Here is a 20,582-nt window from a genome sequence, read left to right as displayed (position 1 = left end):
TGTTAGCTGTGGTGAAAGCATTTTGTGAGATAACGTGTTGCAATATTGACGAGATCACTGCATCCATGTGATAAACAGACTCTGTCTACTCAGTGCTCATCACTGCAGCCTTTCATGTGATGGGAAAAGATCGAAAAAATAATTATATAATCAACACTTCCACGATTTCGTTAATCTCGACAGCTGTAATAGTAAAAATAAATAAATAAATAAAAAAAAATATATATATAATTTGAGAGGGGTTCCACATGAACGCATTTTGTATGCAAAGATGTCAGCCAATCACAACAGTTGTGGTTTACTCGGAGTCTCACAGCAGACACGCCCCTTCAAACAGAGCATTCAAGCCAGAGGGCTAATGTCAGGATCTAAAAATGCTTTTTATTTCTAAATTTTAAATGCAAAAATCATACTAACAATATAAGTACACCTAAGGAAACATTAAAAAGCATTTAAAGAAAAGGAAATAATCCATGTCATGGGACCTTTAAGCTGTTTCGCCTAAGTTTTGACTCCTGCTCAAAATAATGAACTAATATAACAACAGTGACCAAAAAAGCCACAATAATCCCGTGAACACTTCTGGAATCCCGGAAAATAAAAAGATGCACTCTGAACAATCAAAGGAGAGTTCACTCGCATGTGACTTGTATTAACAAAGTTTGGTCTGTTTTTGTAAATATGGCCTTGTGAATGTGAATGGAACCAAGATGAAATTGCAACATTGTAGCGATTTAACCCCCGGTTTCGAAACAAAGCAATCGATCTATCCAGGTGTAAAACCCCCCTCAGAATTTATTCAGGAACTGAAAGTCTCAGAATTCTGAGAATTCCTCTCATTTGAAATGACATAGCAAAAAATGTTATCTGCTATTCAGCAATGATAGCCTTTGTTCAGGTCCTCTTCTCATAGCCACTATTACCTGCAATTTTCAGCACATTATTCCTCTTGCGTAGGCTCTGGTTCCAGCTCTCGGCACTGTTGCATCCCACCTCCCGCTCGCACCCTCCTCCGTGTCTATTATTTCACATGTCATTTAAATGCACACCTGTCGTCCTTGGTTACCTTGGTGTCCTGTTCTCCCCACATTGAGTGGTGTCTGGGATTTTGCATGCAAATGAAAAGGAAGGGGGTGGGGGGATTAAGATAAATAGATTTTAATGAGGCTGAAAAGAGTGTGTGCATGTACTCTGTACTGTACTTAGACGATCAGGCATCTCACTTAAACGATGAGTGTATTGCCAAGGTTTTTTTGTTGTTTGCTGCCAAGCACGTTCTATACTTTAGTGTGAATTTTAGATGTGTAAATGAACCAAACAAACCTGTTGTTTAGAATAATGTGTCATTTGGAATAATTACCATGTGACCACTCACTCCCAATTACGCAGTCCCTCGTGCACCCAGTTGGCCATCTGTTGAGCACCAAACATTGAAAGGACAGTGATTGTGCTATAATCTTGCCTTTGGGCATTGAAAACAGTCAGATTACCTTAATATGCAATAGAAAAAGTGCCTTTCTTCTACAATAAAGGAAGATTTACAAGAATTACATCTGATTATTTTTTTCTGCTTCCTGTGGCTCAGTTTTAGATCATTACATTAGCAGCACAAAAGGTTGTGGGTTTAATTCCCAGGGGGAACACATGCTAATTAAAAAAATGTGTAGCCTGAATACACTAAGTATCTCTGGATAAAAGTGTCTGCTAAATGCATGAATGTAAATTTCTTAAAGTGTTTTGCTATATATTATATAAGGATAATTAGGATATATAATTTTTACTCAGAAATTACACTAATAAACATTTTTTTTTTGTTTTCTCTTGGGGAAACATTATTATTATTATTATTATTTTTTTTATCAAATAAAGAAAATGAAAGATTGTATAGAATCGATATTTTCATGTATCTGTTTTTATTTCATTTAAATGGGATGTTTTCCATAGTTTGTTGATGTAAAAGACCGGTCTTCATTTTCCTCTCATAGCTGTGGCAACTGACATTAATAATCAAGTATCTTAAGGATTATAACTGTCTCTCTCTCTGTGTTTCTGTAGTGTGTGCTGTTCCTGTGGACTCTGAAGATCAACCACCCCAACACCCTCTTCCTCCTCAGAGGCAACCATGAGTGTCGGCACCTCACAGAATACTTCACCTTCAAACAGGAATGTGAGTGCTGTGGGAATGAAGCATCTAGTGGTGCTGAGAGCTAAGTGATGTGTTGCCTAGCCTTAGCCTTAGGCTTCTTTGATGTCTGGAAAGCTGCATTTTCAGCCAGCTGTCACCAGCTAGCACTTTTGTTTACTGTGCAAACAGTATAAAATTACTCCAGCAGTTAAGCGGTCAAAATTGATTTGCTTTATTAGAGTGGACTCCGTACTGCAGTGTTTCTTAAAGCATATTTGCTTGATATAACTGCAGCAGATTTGTATACTGGGCCAGCTGCTCGTGATGACTGTAACTTCTGTTTACTGCTTTGCCTATGGCTGACATCACATCAGTTTTGTTGGAGTTGGAGGGCCTGTATGGTCTCATTTATCTTGATGCTTGAGAGAACCACTTCAGCAAAATAGCAATAGTTGATTAAATGATTTGAATAGTTATTTTTCACTTAATGTGGGTTAAAACTACACAAGGCAGCTGCTCACGCTGTGAAATGTATTATTACATCAAGTTTGGCTGGAACATATTTACTGTTTCAATTTCCCAGCATGCCAGAATCACACAATATGGTCACTGCCTGGTGGCGCCATTGCTGACAGTTTTGGATTGAATTTAGCAATCTTCCAAGAAGATAAAAAAATTCTGAATAAAAAATTGCAATTTAAAATGCAGTTTACAAATTCCAGGTTTGCTATGCTTGTTTGTAGGGCGGCATAATTTGCCCACAGGTTTTGTGATTTTAAATATCATAAATAATAATTATAATTATCATTATTTGTATTATAAATATTATTATTACTAAAATAAATATTTGAAACAAAATAAATATTATTGGCTTTACTGCAATTTTTTTTTTAAGAAATTACAATACTAAGATGTATAGTCTCGATTTCTTTATTTTCAAATGTTAAACATTTTTGGTTTTGTTTTGCTTCTTTTTTGTTTATAAGCACTTCATGTTTTGGAAGATTGGCTCATGTTGTGTTCGCAGAACACATTTATGTTTATGTAATTAAATCACGGGCTTTGTGGTTTTAGTAATACTTTAATATTCCTTATTGTATTATTTTAATAAATTTAGTTTCCATTATTATTTTACAATTGTATCTAATCTAATATTTTATTTCAGCTTTATTTAAATTCAGCCAATAAAATAAAAATAAAAAATCTGTCCACATATTTTCAGTGGATGTCAATGGTTTGGGAAAATTAGACACTTTTAGGACCTTACTGTCTGAAATTGGTCTCTACTCTCCCTAAGATCTAGAGCAACGTTTTTAAAGACCAAATGAATATTCCCACTTCTGTGAAAGGCAGTTCATAAAGAGGTCCTGTCTTTGTTTTACGGGCTTTACGTGCTCTGTTTTCTGCAAACAGCACTTTGTCCCTCTGAGAAAACGGGCCAGCAGACGGCTCTATTAGAGTTAGGTTTGTAGAGCACCATGTCTGCTGCCAGAAAGTGTCCAGGTGTGCGTTATTAGTATGCTGCATAGTGAAGTGGCTGGGGCTCATCTGGCTCACAAAGAGACAGACCCGATGATCCGCTGTACACTACATGCAGCATTAATCTCTCATAAATCAGGAGAGGTAATGTCTTTTCATTGTGAAGCCTCTCATTAGCATTCTTTTACAATAATTTATTTAAAGCCTTAATTCAATGCAGCATGACCAGCCAGGATCTCGAATGGAGGCACAAGAAGCTGTTTTGCTTCTTTTCAGGCTTGGATTTATTTACGCTGCAGTTGCTCGCAAAGACGTATTTGTTATCTGAAAGAATACTCCTACATAAAGAATTTCTTCTCTCTCATGTGATGTAGTAGAACCAGGTTTGCATCTGCTGAGCCCAGAACCCATCTGCCAGGAGGTTATGACAGGACTCCTAAAGCCACTGTTATGAGATCACATGACCAACCTGGACTTATTTTCAGCTGTTGACACCTGAAGTATTCATGCCCTTACATTTTGTCATAGCAGCGGCAGCCACTTTTTTTATTTCATTTTGAACAGCTTGTCACCTGGAATATATAGCCAGTGTGCTACCATTAACTAGTGTGACATAGTGTTTAGTTTATAGGTTTGTATTTGGTTAAATACATGGTCTTAGTCACAGATTGTGCAGTGCACAACTTGAACAAACTACAACAGGTAAAGATATCAGCTGTGTAGATATTAGCAATATCATTAAGAGTTCTCATTTATAATCGATACTAATATGGCTTCTTGTTATCAAAATGTTTAGTTTATATGATGTGATCTGTTAATGCATGAACTTTATATTATTTGTACCACACATGCCATCAAAAAAAATCACTATAAGCTTTGTGCTCTTTTACCTTTTAATAAGCAAAGTATCAGTTCAAGCGGCACATAAACCTGTCGTTTTTTCTCTTTACGACTATAGCACAAAATAAAGCTGAATGGACATCAAATTATATATTATAAGTTAGCCTGCAGTACAGCTTACTGAAATGTCTCATGTAATCGATCATTAAGTGTTTTAAACTTCAGAAAATGAGTAAAACTTGTAAACAATGCCACAAACCATTTACCTCAGAATAACCATTCGCCGTTCCAGGACCATAAGCTCATCTAGAAATAACTATAAATGGGAGCATCTGCTAAATTTATGCACGGTATATTTGTACTTTAACCTGTTGTCGACGTAAGAAAGAATGCAAGAAGCTAAAGATAAGATTTAACACCTACTATATAATTGCATGTTACTAATGAAGGAAAACGGACTGGATGTGTTGAGCTCAAACTACACTCAATGGCCAAGTGATGCTGATTTAGTAATGGTCCGTGATATTGGCACAGATTTTGTACAATACACCATTCTTTGTGATTGTATATTGTTCTCATGTTGGAAAAGACGTTTAGTTCCCACTTTACGTGAACCTTAGTTCCCAGGGCATCTACAAGATGGGTTAAAATGCCGATAAAGACTAGAAAAGATGAGGCATAAACGCATGACAGTATGAAATGTTAAAGTGATAAAAAAGTAAATAAAACATGTTTATTTTGTGGCACTTAAAAAATAATCGGGTTCCTTTTATCTATTTTGTTTGTCTGGGGTCCTGTTATAAAAGAATACTGAAGTGCAAACTTGAATGCTTTAATGCTTTCACATGCAGAGTGAGAGTGCTTTAGAGTGCTTATTCTGACCCACTTAAATTTCTTTGTAATTTCATGATTGCTTCTATTGTTTTTATTTATTTATTTTTTCAAGTGTTCAGTGTTTTGAGAAGCATTTGTGGTATACTTTTAGTGTTCTTTAATATCTGTTCTAAACTTGGATGTCATATTTAAGTACATTTAAAATGCATTACATTTTAAAATGAAGTTTTGCAAAGCACACCAGGGGTGGCATGTTTCGCTGAAAAACTGTTCGGCAGACCATGCCACCCCTTAAGCACACGGTTATTAATACATTATATTTTAAGATTATCAAAACAATAATTTAAATTTGATTTCATTAATAGATTACTTGCAACTGCTACCAGAAGCACATTCAATGTTTGTTTGTTTTTGTTTTTTGCAAGATTATACCAGACTTTTTTTTTTTTAATCATTGTTAATATAATAGCAGTTCATATTATATTATGCTAGATTGTTTTATACTTATGCTTCTTGGTAAAATCCCGATTAAATTAAAATGAAGGTTCTTTTGAAGGTCTGATTAAATCCCTGATTTAAGTGGTACCACTCCAATCTGTTGTGCTTGAAATGAGCACTGTTTGCTCTTAAGCTCATAATAGCATTGGTATTGTGCTCTGCATAACAAAGATGGAGGTGGTTTCATGGCTGAATGTTCAGTGGAAGCCCAAGTGCTCTCCATGTGACCTCGTTCGAAGAGCGAATGTTTAATATGGTTTGTTGAATAACCCAGCTGTATTTAGTGGAAACCAGAAGACAAGACTAATGAGACTTATTCAGTCCAGATACTGAAGTATTAATAAGCTTAATCAGCAGCTGAATTAAGGATTCACATTGCACTAATTAGGCTCATTTGAATTAAATTGAATAGTCCCTGCTTCTTTTGTGTCTGCTGGCAGGCAGGATTTGTCGCTTTAGGTGTAGTTATTACTGTGTAGTTATGACTACATGTGACATCATGGAATATTATTATACACAAGTAATTTAACATGGTCTTGATAATGAAACTTTGTATTGACTTTGATATTGTAAAACAGAATTGTAAATAATACAATTGAGAAATGTACAAAACTCATTTAAACAGCAGCACATAGAGTTGTTTTGATAAATTCATCAATAACACACATTTTTTTTGTAAGCAATATAATGGAATAATTTTTAAGGTTTTGTTTTGTTTTTGTTTTTTTGTATTCCAGGTACTGTTCTGAGGTTGGGAGCAGTAAATTGTCTTTTAAAGAAAATAATTTTTATTTGGAGCATGGATGAATTAGAATTTTTCTTTAATGATCTTACAAAACATGTCTTTTTCAAATAAATACTGCTCTTTTGAACTTTATGATCATCATCTGAAAAACGGTTCTGAAAAAAAAAAAAGATAGACAAAAATATTAAGCAGAAACTGTTTTCAACATTAAAATAATAAATATTTGTTGAGCTGTCACAATAATAAATTACGTTTGCAAATAAATAAAAATAGACAACAGTTATTTTAAATTGTAAAAATATTTCATAGTGTTCCTGTTTTACTGTATTTTTACTATACTTTCAGATAAATAGCCTTTGTGAGCACAAGATTATTGTGAAAAAATGCATTTGTTTGTGCTTGATAGTGTGTGGAAATCAAACTGAATCGTTCTGCTTTTGTACTGGATCAAAAACCAGTGAATTGAACTTTCAACTCAAATATTCACACTTTTAATTTAGATGTATTTAGACACATCCTTTATTAGGTTATTTCATAAAGTGGTTGGGACAAAATCCGTCATGGCAAAAAATGGTGACGATATGTCCCACCTATCATAAACAGCCTATGATCATTATCTGTTTTCCTTACATTAATTGCTTGTGTAAATGTCAAGGTCAACCTATGATAAAAATTACTGGATGATCGCCATACTGCCCATATAACGGACGATGTAATATGTTGTAATATCGATTGCTTCATGTTCAAACTGTGTATTACTATTATTATTATATGTAGTATTATTTATTTAATGAAATAAAAGCAACTGTACAGCTCAGTGTATCATATATGTTCTTCAGCGATACGCTGAGGGAAGGAGAAATTGATCTCCCCGGGGTTTTCTTGACTTCTGTGCTCTGAACTCTTAATGTAGTCATACTTGTCTGACTTTGTTTCCCTACAGGTAAAATCAAGTATTCAGAGAGGGTTTATGACGCATGTATGGAGGCCTTTGACTGCTTGCCTCTTGCAGCTCTTCTAAACCAGCAGTTCCTCTGTGTACATGGTGGCCTCTCACCAGAAATCAACTGCTTAGATGACATCAGGAAAGTAAGCAGCTGTTTATGTTCTCTCCTTTTCCTTCCAGCCTTTTTTTTAATAAGAAAACAAGATGTGTTCATGCCTCTTTCTTTCTTTGTCTGCTGTGTTTTGCAGTTAGACAGGTTTAAGGAGCCCCCGGCATTTGGGCCTATGTGTGATTTGATCTGGGCCGACCCGGGAGAGGACTACGGCAGTGAGAAGACGGCAGAGCATTTTAACCACAACTCAGTCAGAGGCTGCTCCTATTTCTTCAGGTACTGGAGCTGAGCTTTGTTCACTGGGTTAGATCTCCCGGATTTTGGAGAAAATTACAGATTTATTCAACATCACTCACATTCTGTTCACACCTAATACATTTGATGATAATTACTGTTTCATGATACATTTTGTATATCCCTTTTTTTCTATACATAAAAGACAATTGAAAAGTATGAAAAATATTGAAGGCATAATAATAATAATAATAATAATAATAATAAAAGTTATCTTCATATAAAAACAAAATAGAAGTTTGTAATGCAAATTATATTTTCATTAATACATAGTTGTAATTTATGCAAAGAAAAATCATTGGTTGAAGATAGCTTATTTTGAAACCATTATTAGTTATGTAACGTTTACATGAGCAATCAATTACTTTATTAATTAATTTTTTAACAACCATAAAAAATAAAACTCAAGCCCTTACTGTATTGAGGAAAAAAGATGCATGGAATATTACTGTAAAACCTTTTTGTTTTGCGTTTTTCTTCGACCAGATTCTTTGTACGTGCCTCATAAACGTGTAACTGAGTCATTCAGGAATCTGTGAGTCGGTGCAGAAACTCCTGGAAATAACCTGATCGGTGTCACCCAGCTGGTTTCGTTCTGGGTGTATATATATATAAGTGTGTTTATTCACTGTTTGCTTGTCCAGCTGGCATTTTTTTGTGCCACGCCAGCTGAATGCTAACAAAGTGCAGGTGGTGGTCTGTTAGTTTGAGAGTTCACTGTGTTGAGACTTGAAGAGAACCCCAACAAGCCGTATTCAGAAAATAATCCAGTACATTGGCCTGTGCTCCGTTAAGTATGAGCAAGAGGGGTTGAGATGTTTAAAGGGCTGGAAGCTTGCTTGTGGCCTGTCATTATGAGACCCTCAGAAGTTTGTCTTTCTCTTGTTTGACAGTTATGCAGCAGTCTGTGACTTTCTGACAAACAACAACCTGTTGTCAGTGATTAGAGCACATGAAGCACAGGACGCAGGGTAAGTATTGATTATGATGTTTCATGAACGTGAGATTGAAAATGTTTGGTTGTTCTGTGATAATTTGATCTTTTGCCAATTTAATTTAAATCCATCTGTGTCTGCCAGTTAAAGAAAAAAACCATCTGCAACAGATTATAAGAGTAGATTATCTAACAGTGACTGAGAGCACTTCCTGGATTGATCTACACTAGATGCATTTTTGGCACGCTGAGCTAATATACATCTTAAGAGGTTTGTGTGTGTTTCTGTTTCAGGTACAGGATGTACAGAAAAAGTCAGACAACAGGCTTCCCTTCATTAATTACCATTTTCTCAGCACCAAATTACCTAGATGTCTATAACAACAAAGGTATGTTATGTTATGTTTAAGTGTGTTTGCCATATATTTCGTTCAGGTTTTCGCAAACTTTTTTTTTTTTTTTTTTCATAACCTCAAACTGTTCTCAGACCCTCAAAACCCCAATGCCATTATTACTCTGGAAACTTAAATCGTAGCACCTTTGATAAATCATTATGAGTGATCTCATTGAATGCACAATCAATTTAGCAGTCCCGTAATCTCAGCTAATAAGAATGAGTTTTATTTATACATGTAAATAATTTATGATAAACTACTGATTTCATATATTTATTGTTGGACTGTGACCGCTGATATCATATATTTATTGTTGGACTTTGACCGCTGATATCATATATTTATTGTAGGACTGTTGGATTGCTGAAGGATAATGCAACAATTGCCAGCAGTGCAAAGAAAAAATATACACTGCAACTCTGCAGTAATTGTTGCCATATACTGACTCTAAATTGTCTAAAAATGTAGACAGTTCGTGAACCTTTCTTTTTTGTTTTCTGTTGGTTTAAATGACTGTGCATGACTTCTCCCCATGTTTTCCTCCTCAGCGGCTGTATTGAAATATGAAAACAATGTCATGAACATTAGGCAGTTCAACTGCTCTCCTCACCCGTACTGGTTACCCAACTTTATGGATGTGTTTACGTGGTCGCTGCCCTTTGTGGGCGAGAAAGGTAGGTGTCCAAACTCAGACCTGAAGCCAGGATTGTGATTTTTAGGGACTGTGAGAATTGGGATGGGTATCATTAAGGTTTTAACGGTATTACTACTCTTACCGATACTGCTTAACGGTCCGGTACTTTAACGGTATTCTTATCGGTACTTTGTGTTGTGTTATTTTGTGTTGTGTTAGGCAGTCGAAAACTTAGCATTTTTCTGTCTGCACATAATGCACTTTTGAAAGATGCTTTGACAGATTGCTTGAAAAAACGGGCTCGTCGCACCACTTGCATGTGTTTGGTGAGAGAAAATGTGCACGATAACATTATTAAGCAAAAATACATAGTACATAAATTTTTTCCCCTCCAGTACCGAAAGCAGAACCGATACCGTCAGATCTTACGGATACTACGTTCTTTCATAATTTAGCCCCGGGGCCATTTTAATAACAGGTTTCGGTACCCATCCCTATGTGAGACTGAGGTGGTTTGTAGTATTTGACAGGTTATGTGGAGGAGAGGCAAAAACGACCTTGTTGATGGTGTGTCTTTGGTGGCTGACTGTGTCCTCTCAGTGGGAAGAATACAGAAAAACTCGAACCTGAAATGTCATATTTGTGCGAGCGTTTTCAAGGTCACCTTTTACAAAATTATTTTAAACCTTTTGAGCCTTTCCATCTTTTTTTTTTTTTTGCTTTGTTTAAAGTGTAAATGGCTGTAAAGCACACATATTTTGTTATAGAACTTCGAATGGAATTTTAAAGAGAAGCTCTAGGAACATTGGACCACTAGATAAAGAACTCTACGGACAATGTCTTGTAAAATATCAGCTTATATTGCTGATCTAACAATGTTTTATTTTTTTTTATTTTTTTTATTTTTTTTACAGTGACTGAGATGTTGGTGAATGTCTTAAACATCTGCTCTGATGATGAACTCATGTCAGAGGGAGACGACTTATGTGAAGGTAAGTTTGTTCACAAATGCATGTATAATATAATTGAGATTACTTAAAGTTTGGTAAGCTGACAACCACTTTATTTGCTTATTATTTGCCCTTGCTTCACAATCAGTGACAATTGAATGCAGAACAGCTTGAATGTGCTTGCCTGAGTGTGTGTGTGAGTGCATCTGTCTGTCTGGTCATCATCATTGTAGACAGCAGGTCCACAGAAGTGTCCAACTGTCATTCTGGCTGTCTAAGATGCTTTCCCCGGAGGTCTGATGTCTGCTTATGTTGTCCCTTGATACTTCCTGCTTAGTCTGTTGTTGAGAGGAGAATTCGCATGATGGTGCACTCTTATATAAAAGCATTAGTTATTAGTATTCTTCCAAAATTTCACAATACTAAACTATGTTCTATTTTAATGTATTTTTAGATGTATTGAATAGACTATGCAGGATTGTGGTTTTCACCTTGTGTAATTATTGTACACGGAAACAAATCTGCTTAAATAATTAGAGCAAGGGTGTGACACCCTTCTGCAAATATTCCCAAGCCCACGCAAGGCTTACAAAATGCTCTCCAAGCTCCCCTGTTTTCTCATATGAGTAATTCCTAACATTTAGACCAATAAAAGTTATTGTACAAATCTACTAATGCAAGATTGCGAGTTTTAAAAAAGGTGATGTCAGCATTTCCTCATATTTGGAATATTTAATTTAGTTTTCTGATTAATAAAAGCTAAAATAATAATAAATATGATTGAATTATTGTTCAAAAAAAATAATGGTAACAAAATATATTTTGCAGAAAATTTTATCCAAAGCAACTTATTATTAATTATTGTCCTCATCATTATTATTAGTAATATATTTCTGTCACAATGTCTTTATTTTTGCATAGCATTTTCCAGCATTCTGATTAAAATCAAGCTACTGTGGCTGAAGACTAAAGACATGGCAACATATATATATATATATATATATTTTTTTTTTTATATATATATATATATATATATATATATATATATATTTTTTTTTTTTTATATATATATATATATATATATATATATATTTTATATATATATATATATATATATATATATATATATATATATATATATATATACACACACACACACACACACACACACACACACACACACACACACACACACACACACACACACACACACACACACACACACACACACACACTTGTATCGTAAAATAATAATAATACTTTTTAGAGTAACGGTTTCAAATGCGGTTTAAAATGCAGTTGTCATAACTGTCAAAATAAACACAGTTGACCTATCGTAAGCCCCTCCCCTCAAACTCAGATGAGCCAATGGCAGTTGAGTATCAGCTGCATGGGGACGGGACTCAGACGCTTTAAGTTTCAGCACCATAGAGAAACATTGGAAGATCCAAAGCTTTCATTGGTTTGATGGTGTTTACAAGATGGAAAAAATTAAAAAATGTTGTGCCTGGGGTACTTGTAACGCTGATTCCAGGTATCCTGAGAGGATGGGCCTTCTGTGTCCAAAATTCCAAAACATCCTGGGACAAGGTTCTCACACTGTCATTGTAAGACTCTGTTTGTTTGTCTGAGTTAGCAACAGTAACTAAGGGGAGCAGGGCTTACAGGTTGGTCAGTTATTGCTCAGGATGTCAGTCTGATTCTTAACGTCTCCACGTTTTTGGTTCTTCCCTCCTTGACTTTTTGTGGGTCAAAGGTAATAAGGTTTAACAGTGTTTTGATGCTGGTTTTGTGTTGGTGCAGGTGGAACTCCAGCTGTCCGTAAGGAAGTGATCAGAAATAAGATTCGTGCCATTGGGAAAATGGCCAGAGTCTTTTCTGTTCTCAGGTCAGTCTGCAAGCAATTTTGTGTTTGTGTGTGTGTGTGTGTGTGTGTGCATGTGTATATATATATTCCCTGTGCGGCTTGGTAATTATCATTACAGTTTATCAAAAAGAAAAAAAAAATTGTGTAAAATGCTGGGAAAACCTTCCATGTACAATGAAGTTTTGTTTTAACACCGACCACACGCTCACACCCTTTCCTCCATTAGGATTAATGAGCTGGCGTCAGTGAGTCATCATGTGGAGTAGCGGTCTAATTATATTACACATTATTCCAGATGAACAATGCCATAGATAATGGAGGAACAGAGGACAGCTTGAAGTCTTTTGTCTTTGGTTTTCAAATTACCATATATTTCCTCTTTCTCCCTCACCACAACCTAATTGATTATGTTCCATTTGGTTCTTTGAACACAACTCTAATACTGTGTATGTGTGTGTGTGTGTGTGTGTGTGTGTGTGTGTGTGTGTGTGTGTTTTATGTCTCAGGGAAGAGAGCGAGAGTGTACTGACCCTCAAAGGGCTCACCCCAACCGGAACACTACCTCTAGGAGTGTTGTCTGGAGGCAAGCAGACCTTACAGAATGGTAAGTGAGCATGTTTGTGGTTTTGTAATGGTAAGTTTGTAAAGTGGGTTTGCAGGCCTCTCGCATCCAACCACGGAAGCCGTACTGGATCATCATCATCGCCACATGTGACCCAGCACTGCTCTCATCACCCTCTTACAGAAGCAGAAAGTACCAGTATGCAGCAGCTAGAACAAGCTTTGGCATGTGAGATGCTAATGATAATGATGATCTGCCTCACCTCCTCGTGCTGAAAGGCATCAGGGCTCATAGTGGCATACTGGTGAGGGCTGTGCTCTCCATTTCCATCGCGTGAGCTTTCCTGGGCTGTATCCAGCTGCTTAATTCACTTCTTAGCAACTTTGCGGCACTAGCTGCAAAATCACTGCCCAGACCCCCAGCTGCACAGATCCACATTGCTGGTCTTTTAAACGAGTAAATCTCATGAATTCGTCTGGGTCAAAAACCATCCAAATGCAAATATATATATATATTTGCATTTGGACCTTATTTGGACATCACAACTATTAACTTTCTCTCAAAAATGAAAATCTGTATTGTTTTGCTTTTGCTCATATCGGTCTCAAAATGTGGTTTATTGTCTGGAAAATAGTGTCTCAAATTCAATTTGAATTTGATTCAATATTATCACAATTATACAAACAGCACAGTAGAGCTTTTATCTGCACTATGAACACCTGTTATATCCTGTCTTCCACCTATGAACTAATGTAATGTTTACACTGATTATTTGCCTGTGTGCTGTGTAAAGCCCTTCCTTTGTAGACTCATGTTAAACCATGTGATTTAGCCACCTGCGCTACAGAGACTCAGAGAGCCAATCAGAGGCTGATTGTCATGAGAGCCGCATCAAGACTCTCTGGATTGACCTGTAGGCGAATCTGTTGGCGGGGTGTCCAGGACTAAAGGTCATTAAAGGCCAGTAGCGTAGGGAACTTTGTACAAGTGAGCAGTGATGGAGTGAGAAAGGGCAATCAAAGGGAGACAGTGGGTGGATGTCACTATTCCAAGTACATATAGAAAATTCAGTGACCTTTAAGAGGCTGGCTTCATTGTCTGTATGGGTCAGACATCAAGCCAGCTAGACCTGCAGAACAGAGAGGAGTATTAAAGAAACTAAGAGGTTAGCCTGATCTTACTACAAGACCTTAGGACAATAAGACATTTCCAGCTATAAGCATATAGTTATGTTATATAGAAAATAATATGTTAGGAGATGGTTTGGTTTTCTGACTACCACGCTCTCACTTCAGCCGACACAGCATTGAATAGTTGTGTCTGCCTGAATTTCTTACCTCTAGAAAACCTCCAAATCAGAGATCAATTCACATATATTTAATATAAATAATATTTTGTATACAAGATCTCTGTATTTATTGTTAAAATTAATATTAAGATTAAAATACTTCAAAGTTGAAATATTGAAATATTTATATTTAAATGTTTAGTCTTGTGTTATTAACACATTTTATAAATAAAATAAAAATAAACCGTGGGCCTACTTTTTGTCAAGAATGTCAGATATTTAAAAAGCAGCATTTATATTTTTGTTTGTTTTGTTTTTTTAAGTTTAATATATACATAGCAATATAGTGTAATTCATTATTTTTGATTGTGCTCACAGGCATAATGTGTCAACTTGTCTATGTCGAAATGATAAAGAAATTGTATGAGATCTAAAGCTAATTTCATTAAATGTCTACTGCATTTAAGGTTCTCTGTGTGAAAGTGGTGATAATTCAAAAGATGGCGCTATAAATTAATTTGAGTCCAATCCTGTAGTCTCAGTTTAATTAAACAATGTTCAATTCATTGACTCCTATGTGTCAGTATTTATAATATTCAACACATTATTTGAGTATTGTAATTCATGTAATAACATCTGAACATGTATTTCAGTGATACATAAACTGATTTATTTCGTTTTGTAGCCTGTTTTGCCCTACTACTGAACAATACTGCTGAACAGTCACTCTGATTGTAAAGAACTAACTGCCTTTTCTCTCACTAACTGCTCTTTGCACTGTTTATATTACTGTTGGGTTCTTTAACTACAAATATTACTGCATTACTGTGGTGTGTGGGGTTTAACATGCTTGGGGTGTAATGTAATCACACTGATATTACTTCTCTCTCCATTCATTTTGGGCTACTTCCTGCTGCTCTTGCTAATGCAGCAGCCATAGAAGCAAAGGAGGGTCGAGGTACGCTGGCAGTACTGTGTCATATCCTGCCCCTACATGCTGTGCTTTCTTCTTTCTCCTTTGTGTCTTTCTGTGCCTTGCCGTTCACCTCAGCGTCTGTCTGTGTGTCTCAAACGAATCATGGAAAATCTGTATTCTTGCACCACCATATTTTTGTGAATAAAATCGAAAGCAGCCTAACAAAGCGGTTCTCGTTCCATAAAGGCACTTCTTTCCCATATGAGAATCAGATTTGACCAAAGAGCCAGAAATTACTCCGGGTCGACATTTTTAATGATAAATGATGGATGCGGACACTTGAAGTGAGGGAATGAGGCTTCCAGTCCCAGCTCTGCTTCACCTCATTAATTAGCTGTTTCCTGTTGACCAGATGAGTTTACTGGTTAGTTCCGGGCCCTGGCTAGAGCGTGCTAATTCCCATCCTGCCATGCGATTGGCGGGGAGGCCAAGACCTCCCTCCACCAAGCATTTTCAGATTCTAATCTCGTTACGACTCTGCGCTCCTAAGACTGTCTGTTCCTGTTCACGCGTAACACTCTTGCCTAAGGCCTCTCGCCCGCTGCTGTAATGTACAGAGGCTCTAAGCTATTGTGCAAGCAAGCACAAATAAACACAATGGCATGAAATGTTTTTACTGGTGTTGAGTAGGTATCTTGTGTTTGCATTGTCAACTGGAACCAGTCATGATTCACCTTGGCAGTGTTTTCAAAAATGCTATAGGACATAATGCGCCTGTTAGTTGTGCAAGAATCAGCTTTCCTGTTCGTGCATGTTGGTTGGTTGGATACGTGTTCAGCTCTTTTTGTGGTTTAAAGTATGAGTGATACGAGACGTCATATTCCATCAGAATATTCAAATGAATTGGCACACAATCCCCATTTTTTTGTGTGCCGTAAATAATACACTCAGTCTTTTTTTCTCTCTGTATTTGCACAATATAAAATGTCTACAATGTTACATATGACCTGATTTTATTTATGTAAAAATATATTTGTAATATATTTTACTGCATCTCATAATTGTAAAACTGCAGTTGTTGCCACCATTTTTTACTAAGACTTTGTTTAAAAAAAAAGAAAGAAAAAAAAAAAATTCTATATTATGGTCTTTTTCCTGTAGCTGAAACATCGCTATACTAATTTACTAGACATACTGTACACTACTGTTGAAAAGTTTGGCATTTGTAAAAAAATAATAATAATAGTAATAATTAATTAATACTTTAACAAAGATGCATTAAATTGATCAAAAGTGGCAGTAAAGACATTAATGTTGAAGTAAAGAAGTTTATAAAGATTTTTATTTCAAATAAATGCTGTACGTTTGACAAATGCTTGCCAGTCCCAAACCTTTGAACTGTAGTGTACACAGAAAAATAAATGAGGTAGACACTTGGTGTTGTGTATCATGTGACATGTATTGTATGTGACATATGAAATTTAAAATTGAGTTCATTTCCACAGTTGCATATACTTGGTTAAATCATTCTAGGAATAGACTTTTTGGTCACTGCAAATGCCTAAAGGTTAAATTCTTTCCGTAATTGGCATATCGTATGCTAGCACAGCTGGATCACTGTCTCAATTTAATTTAAATTTTTTATTAACACTGAAGTTATCAATAATCTTCATGCACATTTTCCTAACTACCTCATTTTCATTGATTTTTTTTCCTGGTAGCCATCCAAGGCTTCTCTCCTACAAGGAAAATCCGCAACTTCGAAGAAGCCCGTGGCCTGGACCGAATAAACGAACGGATGCCTCCTCGGCGGGACGGCCAGCAACCTGACGGTACCACAGTTAACGCCACCAACGAGAAAAACGGCACTGATGGCAATGTGTAAAGAGGAGATTTTGCACTCTTCCTCTGCTCCATAGCATTTTCTCTTTCTCTGCCACGTTCTCCACAAGATAGAGCCCTCAACTGCCGGATCCTGCAGAGGAGGGCCTGAGATGTGGAGAGGAATCATTCCACAAGACAGAGAGAGAAATCACTTACAACTAAGTACAAACATGAGATTTTATTTATTGAATGAAATGTATTAGATGTACTAGATAGCAACATTTTAAAGACGAGTGAACATTTGAAAGTGTGCAAAAAAAAACAGGTATACAGTCACAATGTGTCAACCTTTAAAGTTCAACTACAGTTTTGCAACTCGAGAACAGAGATATGGGTTCAAGATGGTGTACAGATCGGAAGATCTAGTTAATCCCAGTTTTATAATATTTTATGTCACAATGTATTTGGCAAGGGATGGTTTGAATATACTAATGTATGTTATCAAGAAATGTCTGTAAGGGATCTATTAAGACAAAACAAACTTAAAGGAAATAAGTTCTACTGGAAAATATTTTATATACCTGTTCAAGTAAGATTCAGACTAAATGAACATATTAGCTGCTTTGGGTTCCACATGTCTATTTCTACATGGAAAAACTAGCATTTATATAAATTCTTGTCCGATTACAGCCAGATGACACACCACATGTAAGTAGCCATAACATTGATCTTCAATAGGAGTTGTTTGATTTTACTTGCATGAGTGAAAAAAGCAAAAGCAAAGCATGTCTTTTGAAAGCACTGTCACAATCACATAATCAAACTTCTGCATCTTTTTGTCTCTTATGAAACGTTCATTGGGCTAACTTTCAGACAAGACTTACTTTTCCTTATTTCATGTCTGCAACACTTATCTTATTACTGTTTCTTAAAAAAGATTATAGTTGAGATTGCCACGCAACAAACCAGTTTTAATATACAGTGAAATTTGTTAGCATGCCTATAAGCTCATGTACATGTATAACAGCCAACGTGGGACGTGTGAAGTTGCTTTGATCGACTCAAAAGCCAAAGTCTTTTTTTGTGCTGTGATGAGTTCGCTGCCAGAGCTCTATCCAACCCCATTTGAGGGAATGATGATGAGGTAATGGGGACAGTCTGAAGAATATTGCACTAAATGCAAGTCATTGTAAATAGAGAACACCTAAACGTAACAGGTAAAAAGCAGGAAGTCCTGTTCTCTCTTTAAAGAATGTCCTCCAGGCTTAATGCAAAGTATTCATCTTTCACTGAGAGACTGCTCGTACAGACTCGATTTCATCCCGTTTTTTGCTCGAGACATTAACAAAGCATGTTGAGTTTGATAAATGTGTCACAAACTGACTTGGTGGTTTGAGCTGTAACACTATGTGAGGTATTGTAGTAAGGTTTTTTTTTTTTTTTTTACGCTGCTTTTTTTAACAGGTTTAGGGAAAATTGTGGTGTGTTTCCACCTACTGTTGAGATACAGAACTTTTAAGAGACTATGGAGGAAGAGCATTAAGCCTTTTAATGCATGTTTTATTCATTTGAACAGGAGCAGAAGGTTCATCTGGTTTTAAAGCAGGTTTTTAGTTTTTGATTTTGCGATGGTGTTAAATGTCTGATGCTATGCACGAGCAATGCACCCCATTTTCTGAAAGCATTTGAAATGTACGTTTTAGACAACAGTTAATTTTGTAAAATGTATTTGCGTGTGTGGATTTTATTTTTTAAATACAGAACCAGTTCTTCACATGAGACTGATTTAAAAAGAGTTAATTTTTTCATCCCAAAAGCATTCAAATCTTATAATACTGACTAATATGTCAAGCTCATCTTTAGGTGTATGAATTCAGCTTTAATGAGAAATAAATATGTGATTGCAGTGCGACCTTCCAGCATACAGCATTTCTTGAAGTGTGTATGTGTGTTTTGCATGATCAAATTAGTGCAGTATGTCTGTGGACTCCAAAGGGAAAATTTGCTACATTTATTTGCATGTATTTCGAATGATACCAATGGAAGTACTGAGATTATCAGGTATACAGTTTACCTTGAAAGTTTAAACGGCGTGTGGGCTGGTCTTGGTGTACTGGCAACCTGAATTTCTTTAGTGGAAGAAAGAAGAAGTTTGAATCTCTTAAGTTTCTGTTTGCAATGAAATGTTGAGTATTAGGCCTTCACAGGCTCAGAGATTCAATGAAGTCCCTGAAACACATCTGTGGGAATGTGTAGAAATGTTTATGCACAACTAATTAAAAATACTATGTGGGGATTTCATTGAACAACCATTTTATCAAGTGCTTGATATTATGTAGATGTATCAGTTACGACGACAAATAAAAACTGAAATACTGTGGACCTCATGTTTGGTCGTATTTTCTTTTAAAAGCAGTCGCCTGAATGTGATTCAACATTAAAATATATTACATTCATACACTGTAAATGCTATAGATACTTTTTATGTTAGTAAACATTGTGACATTTTTCTGTGGGCGGAGCTTAGGTGGTGGCAAAAACTAAGATCTCTCTGACTGCTCCACTAACGCTAGCTCTGAAGTCTGTTAGCTTGTTTGTTTTTTTTGTTTTTTAATCAATAACTGGAGAAATTCCGATTTTACCTGCATATGTAAGGTCCCTCAATGTCCGGGACCGCGATTGTTATTTGAAAAGGTTAACTTTAATGGACAAAACCAGATTGGCCGACCCGCACACGCTTTTACTCAAAGGATAGACGATCTGACAGGATTCCCTTCAATTGACATCTAACATGTCTAGTAAAGACAAATTCAGTGTTTAGTCATTTAGTCATATTTTAATTTCAGCAACCGTTTTTGCAGCTACTATTCCAGCCACAATAACTCATAACAATGTAATTACATATGATTAAGTATATAAATCATCAGTTTGTTGTTTTACACACATGCACACAGACATTGTTTCACACATTCATAAGAAATCTTTAGAAACGCCCATAACAACAAAAACATTACTTTATTGAACCTTTTCTGATAAGAATTGTGCGCTGCAAACACGAGCATTTTTGATGATCATTTCTGTCCTTTCCGCTCTGTTTATCTATTTTAACAACATCTGGTGTCTTTTTTATATATATATATATATATATATATATATATATATATATATATATATACATATATATATGTATATATATATATATATATTGTGTGGCAGTGGCAGCAATGTTAACATTTTCAATATTTCAAAATTCTGACTTTATTCTCGCAATTTTGAGATTATATCTCACAATACTGATAAGAAAAATCAACTCTCTTTTGTCATTCTTTTGAGTGAAGG

The 20,582-nt window shown here is 35.8% G+C and overlaps 1 protein-coding gene across 2 annotated transcripts in view; it reads left to right on the top strand.

Annotated features, from left to right (window-relative positions):
- The window catches only part of ppp3cca (protein phosphatase 3, catalytic subunit, gamma isozyme, a), a 34,855-nt gene extending 15,230 nt beyond the window's left edge, over positions 1-19,625 (top strand). Inside the window, exons 4-14 of one of the 2 annotated variants that reach the window (XM_026243116.1) lie at positions 2,056-2,167; positions 7,465-7,610; positions 7,716-7,855; positions 8,767-8,844; positions 9,102-9,196; positions 9,751-9,876; positions 10,751-10,828; positions 12,590-12,674; positions 13,160-13,257; positions 15,435-15,461; positions 17,141-19,625. In XM_026243116.1, coding sequence (XP_026098901.1) covers positions 2,056-2,167; positions 7,465-7,610; positions 7,716-7,855; positions 8,767-8,844; positions 9,102-9,196; positions 9,751-9,876; positions 10,751-10,828; positions 12,590-12,674; positions 13,160-13,257; positions 15,435-15,461; positions 17,141-17,304 — 1,149 coding nt within the window. In that variant the 3' untranslated portion in view covers positions 17,305-19,625. The remainder of the gene's footprint in view (positions 1-2,055; positions 2,168-7,464; positions 7,611-7,715; positions 7,856-8,766; positions 8,845-9,101; positions 9,197-9,750; positions 9,877-10,750; positions 10,829-12,589; positions 12,675-13,159; positions 13,258-15,434; positions 15,462-17,140) is intronic. The other variant, XM_026243118.1, reaches the window with a different exon arrangement.
- The last annotated feature ends 957 nt before the right edge of the window (positions 19,626-20,582 follow it).

The sequence above is a fragment of the Carassius auratus genome, unplaced genomic scaffold, assembly GCF_003368295.1.
Source record: "Carassius auratus strain Wakin unplaced genomic scaffold, ASM336829v1 scaf_tig00002602, whole genome shotgun sequence".
Lineage (NCBI taxonomy): Eukaryota > Metazoa > Chordata > Actinopteri > Cypriniformes > Cyprinidae > Carassius > Carassius auratus.
Note: the sequence above shows the minus strand (reverse complement) of the source record. Positions and strands in the feature narration are given on the sequence as shown.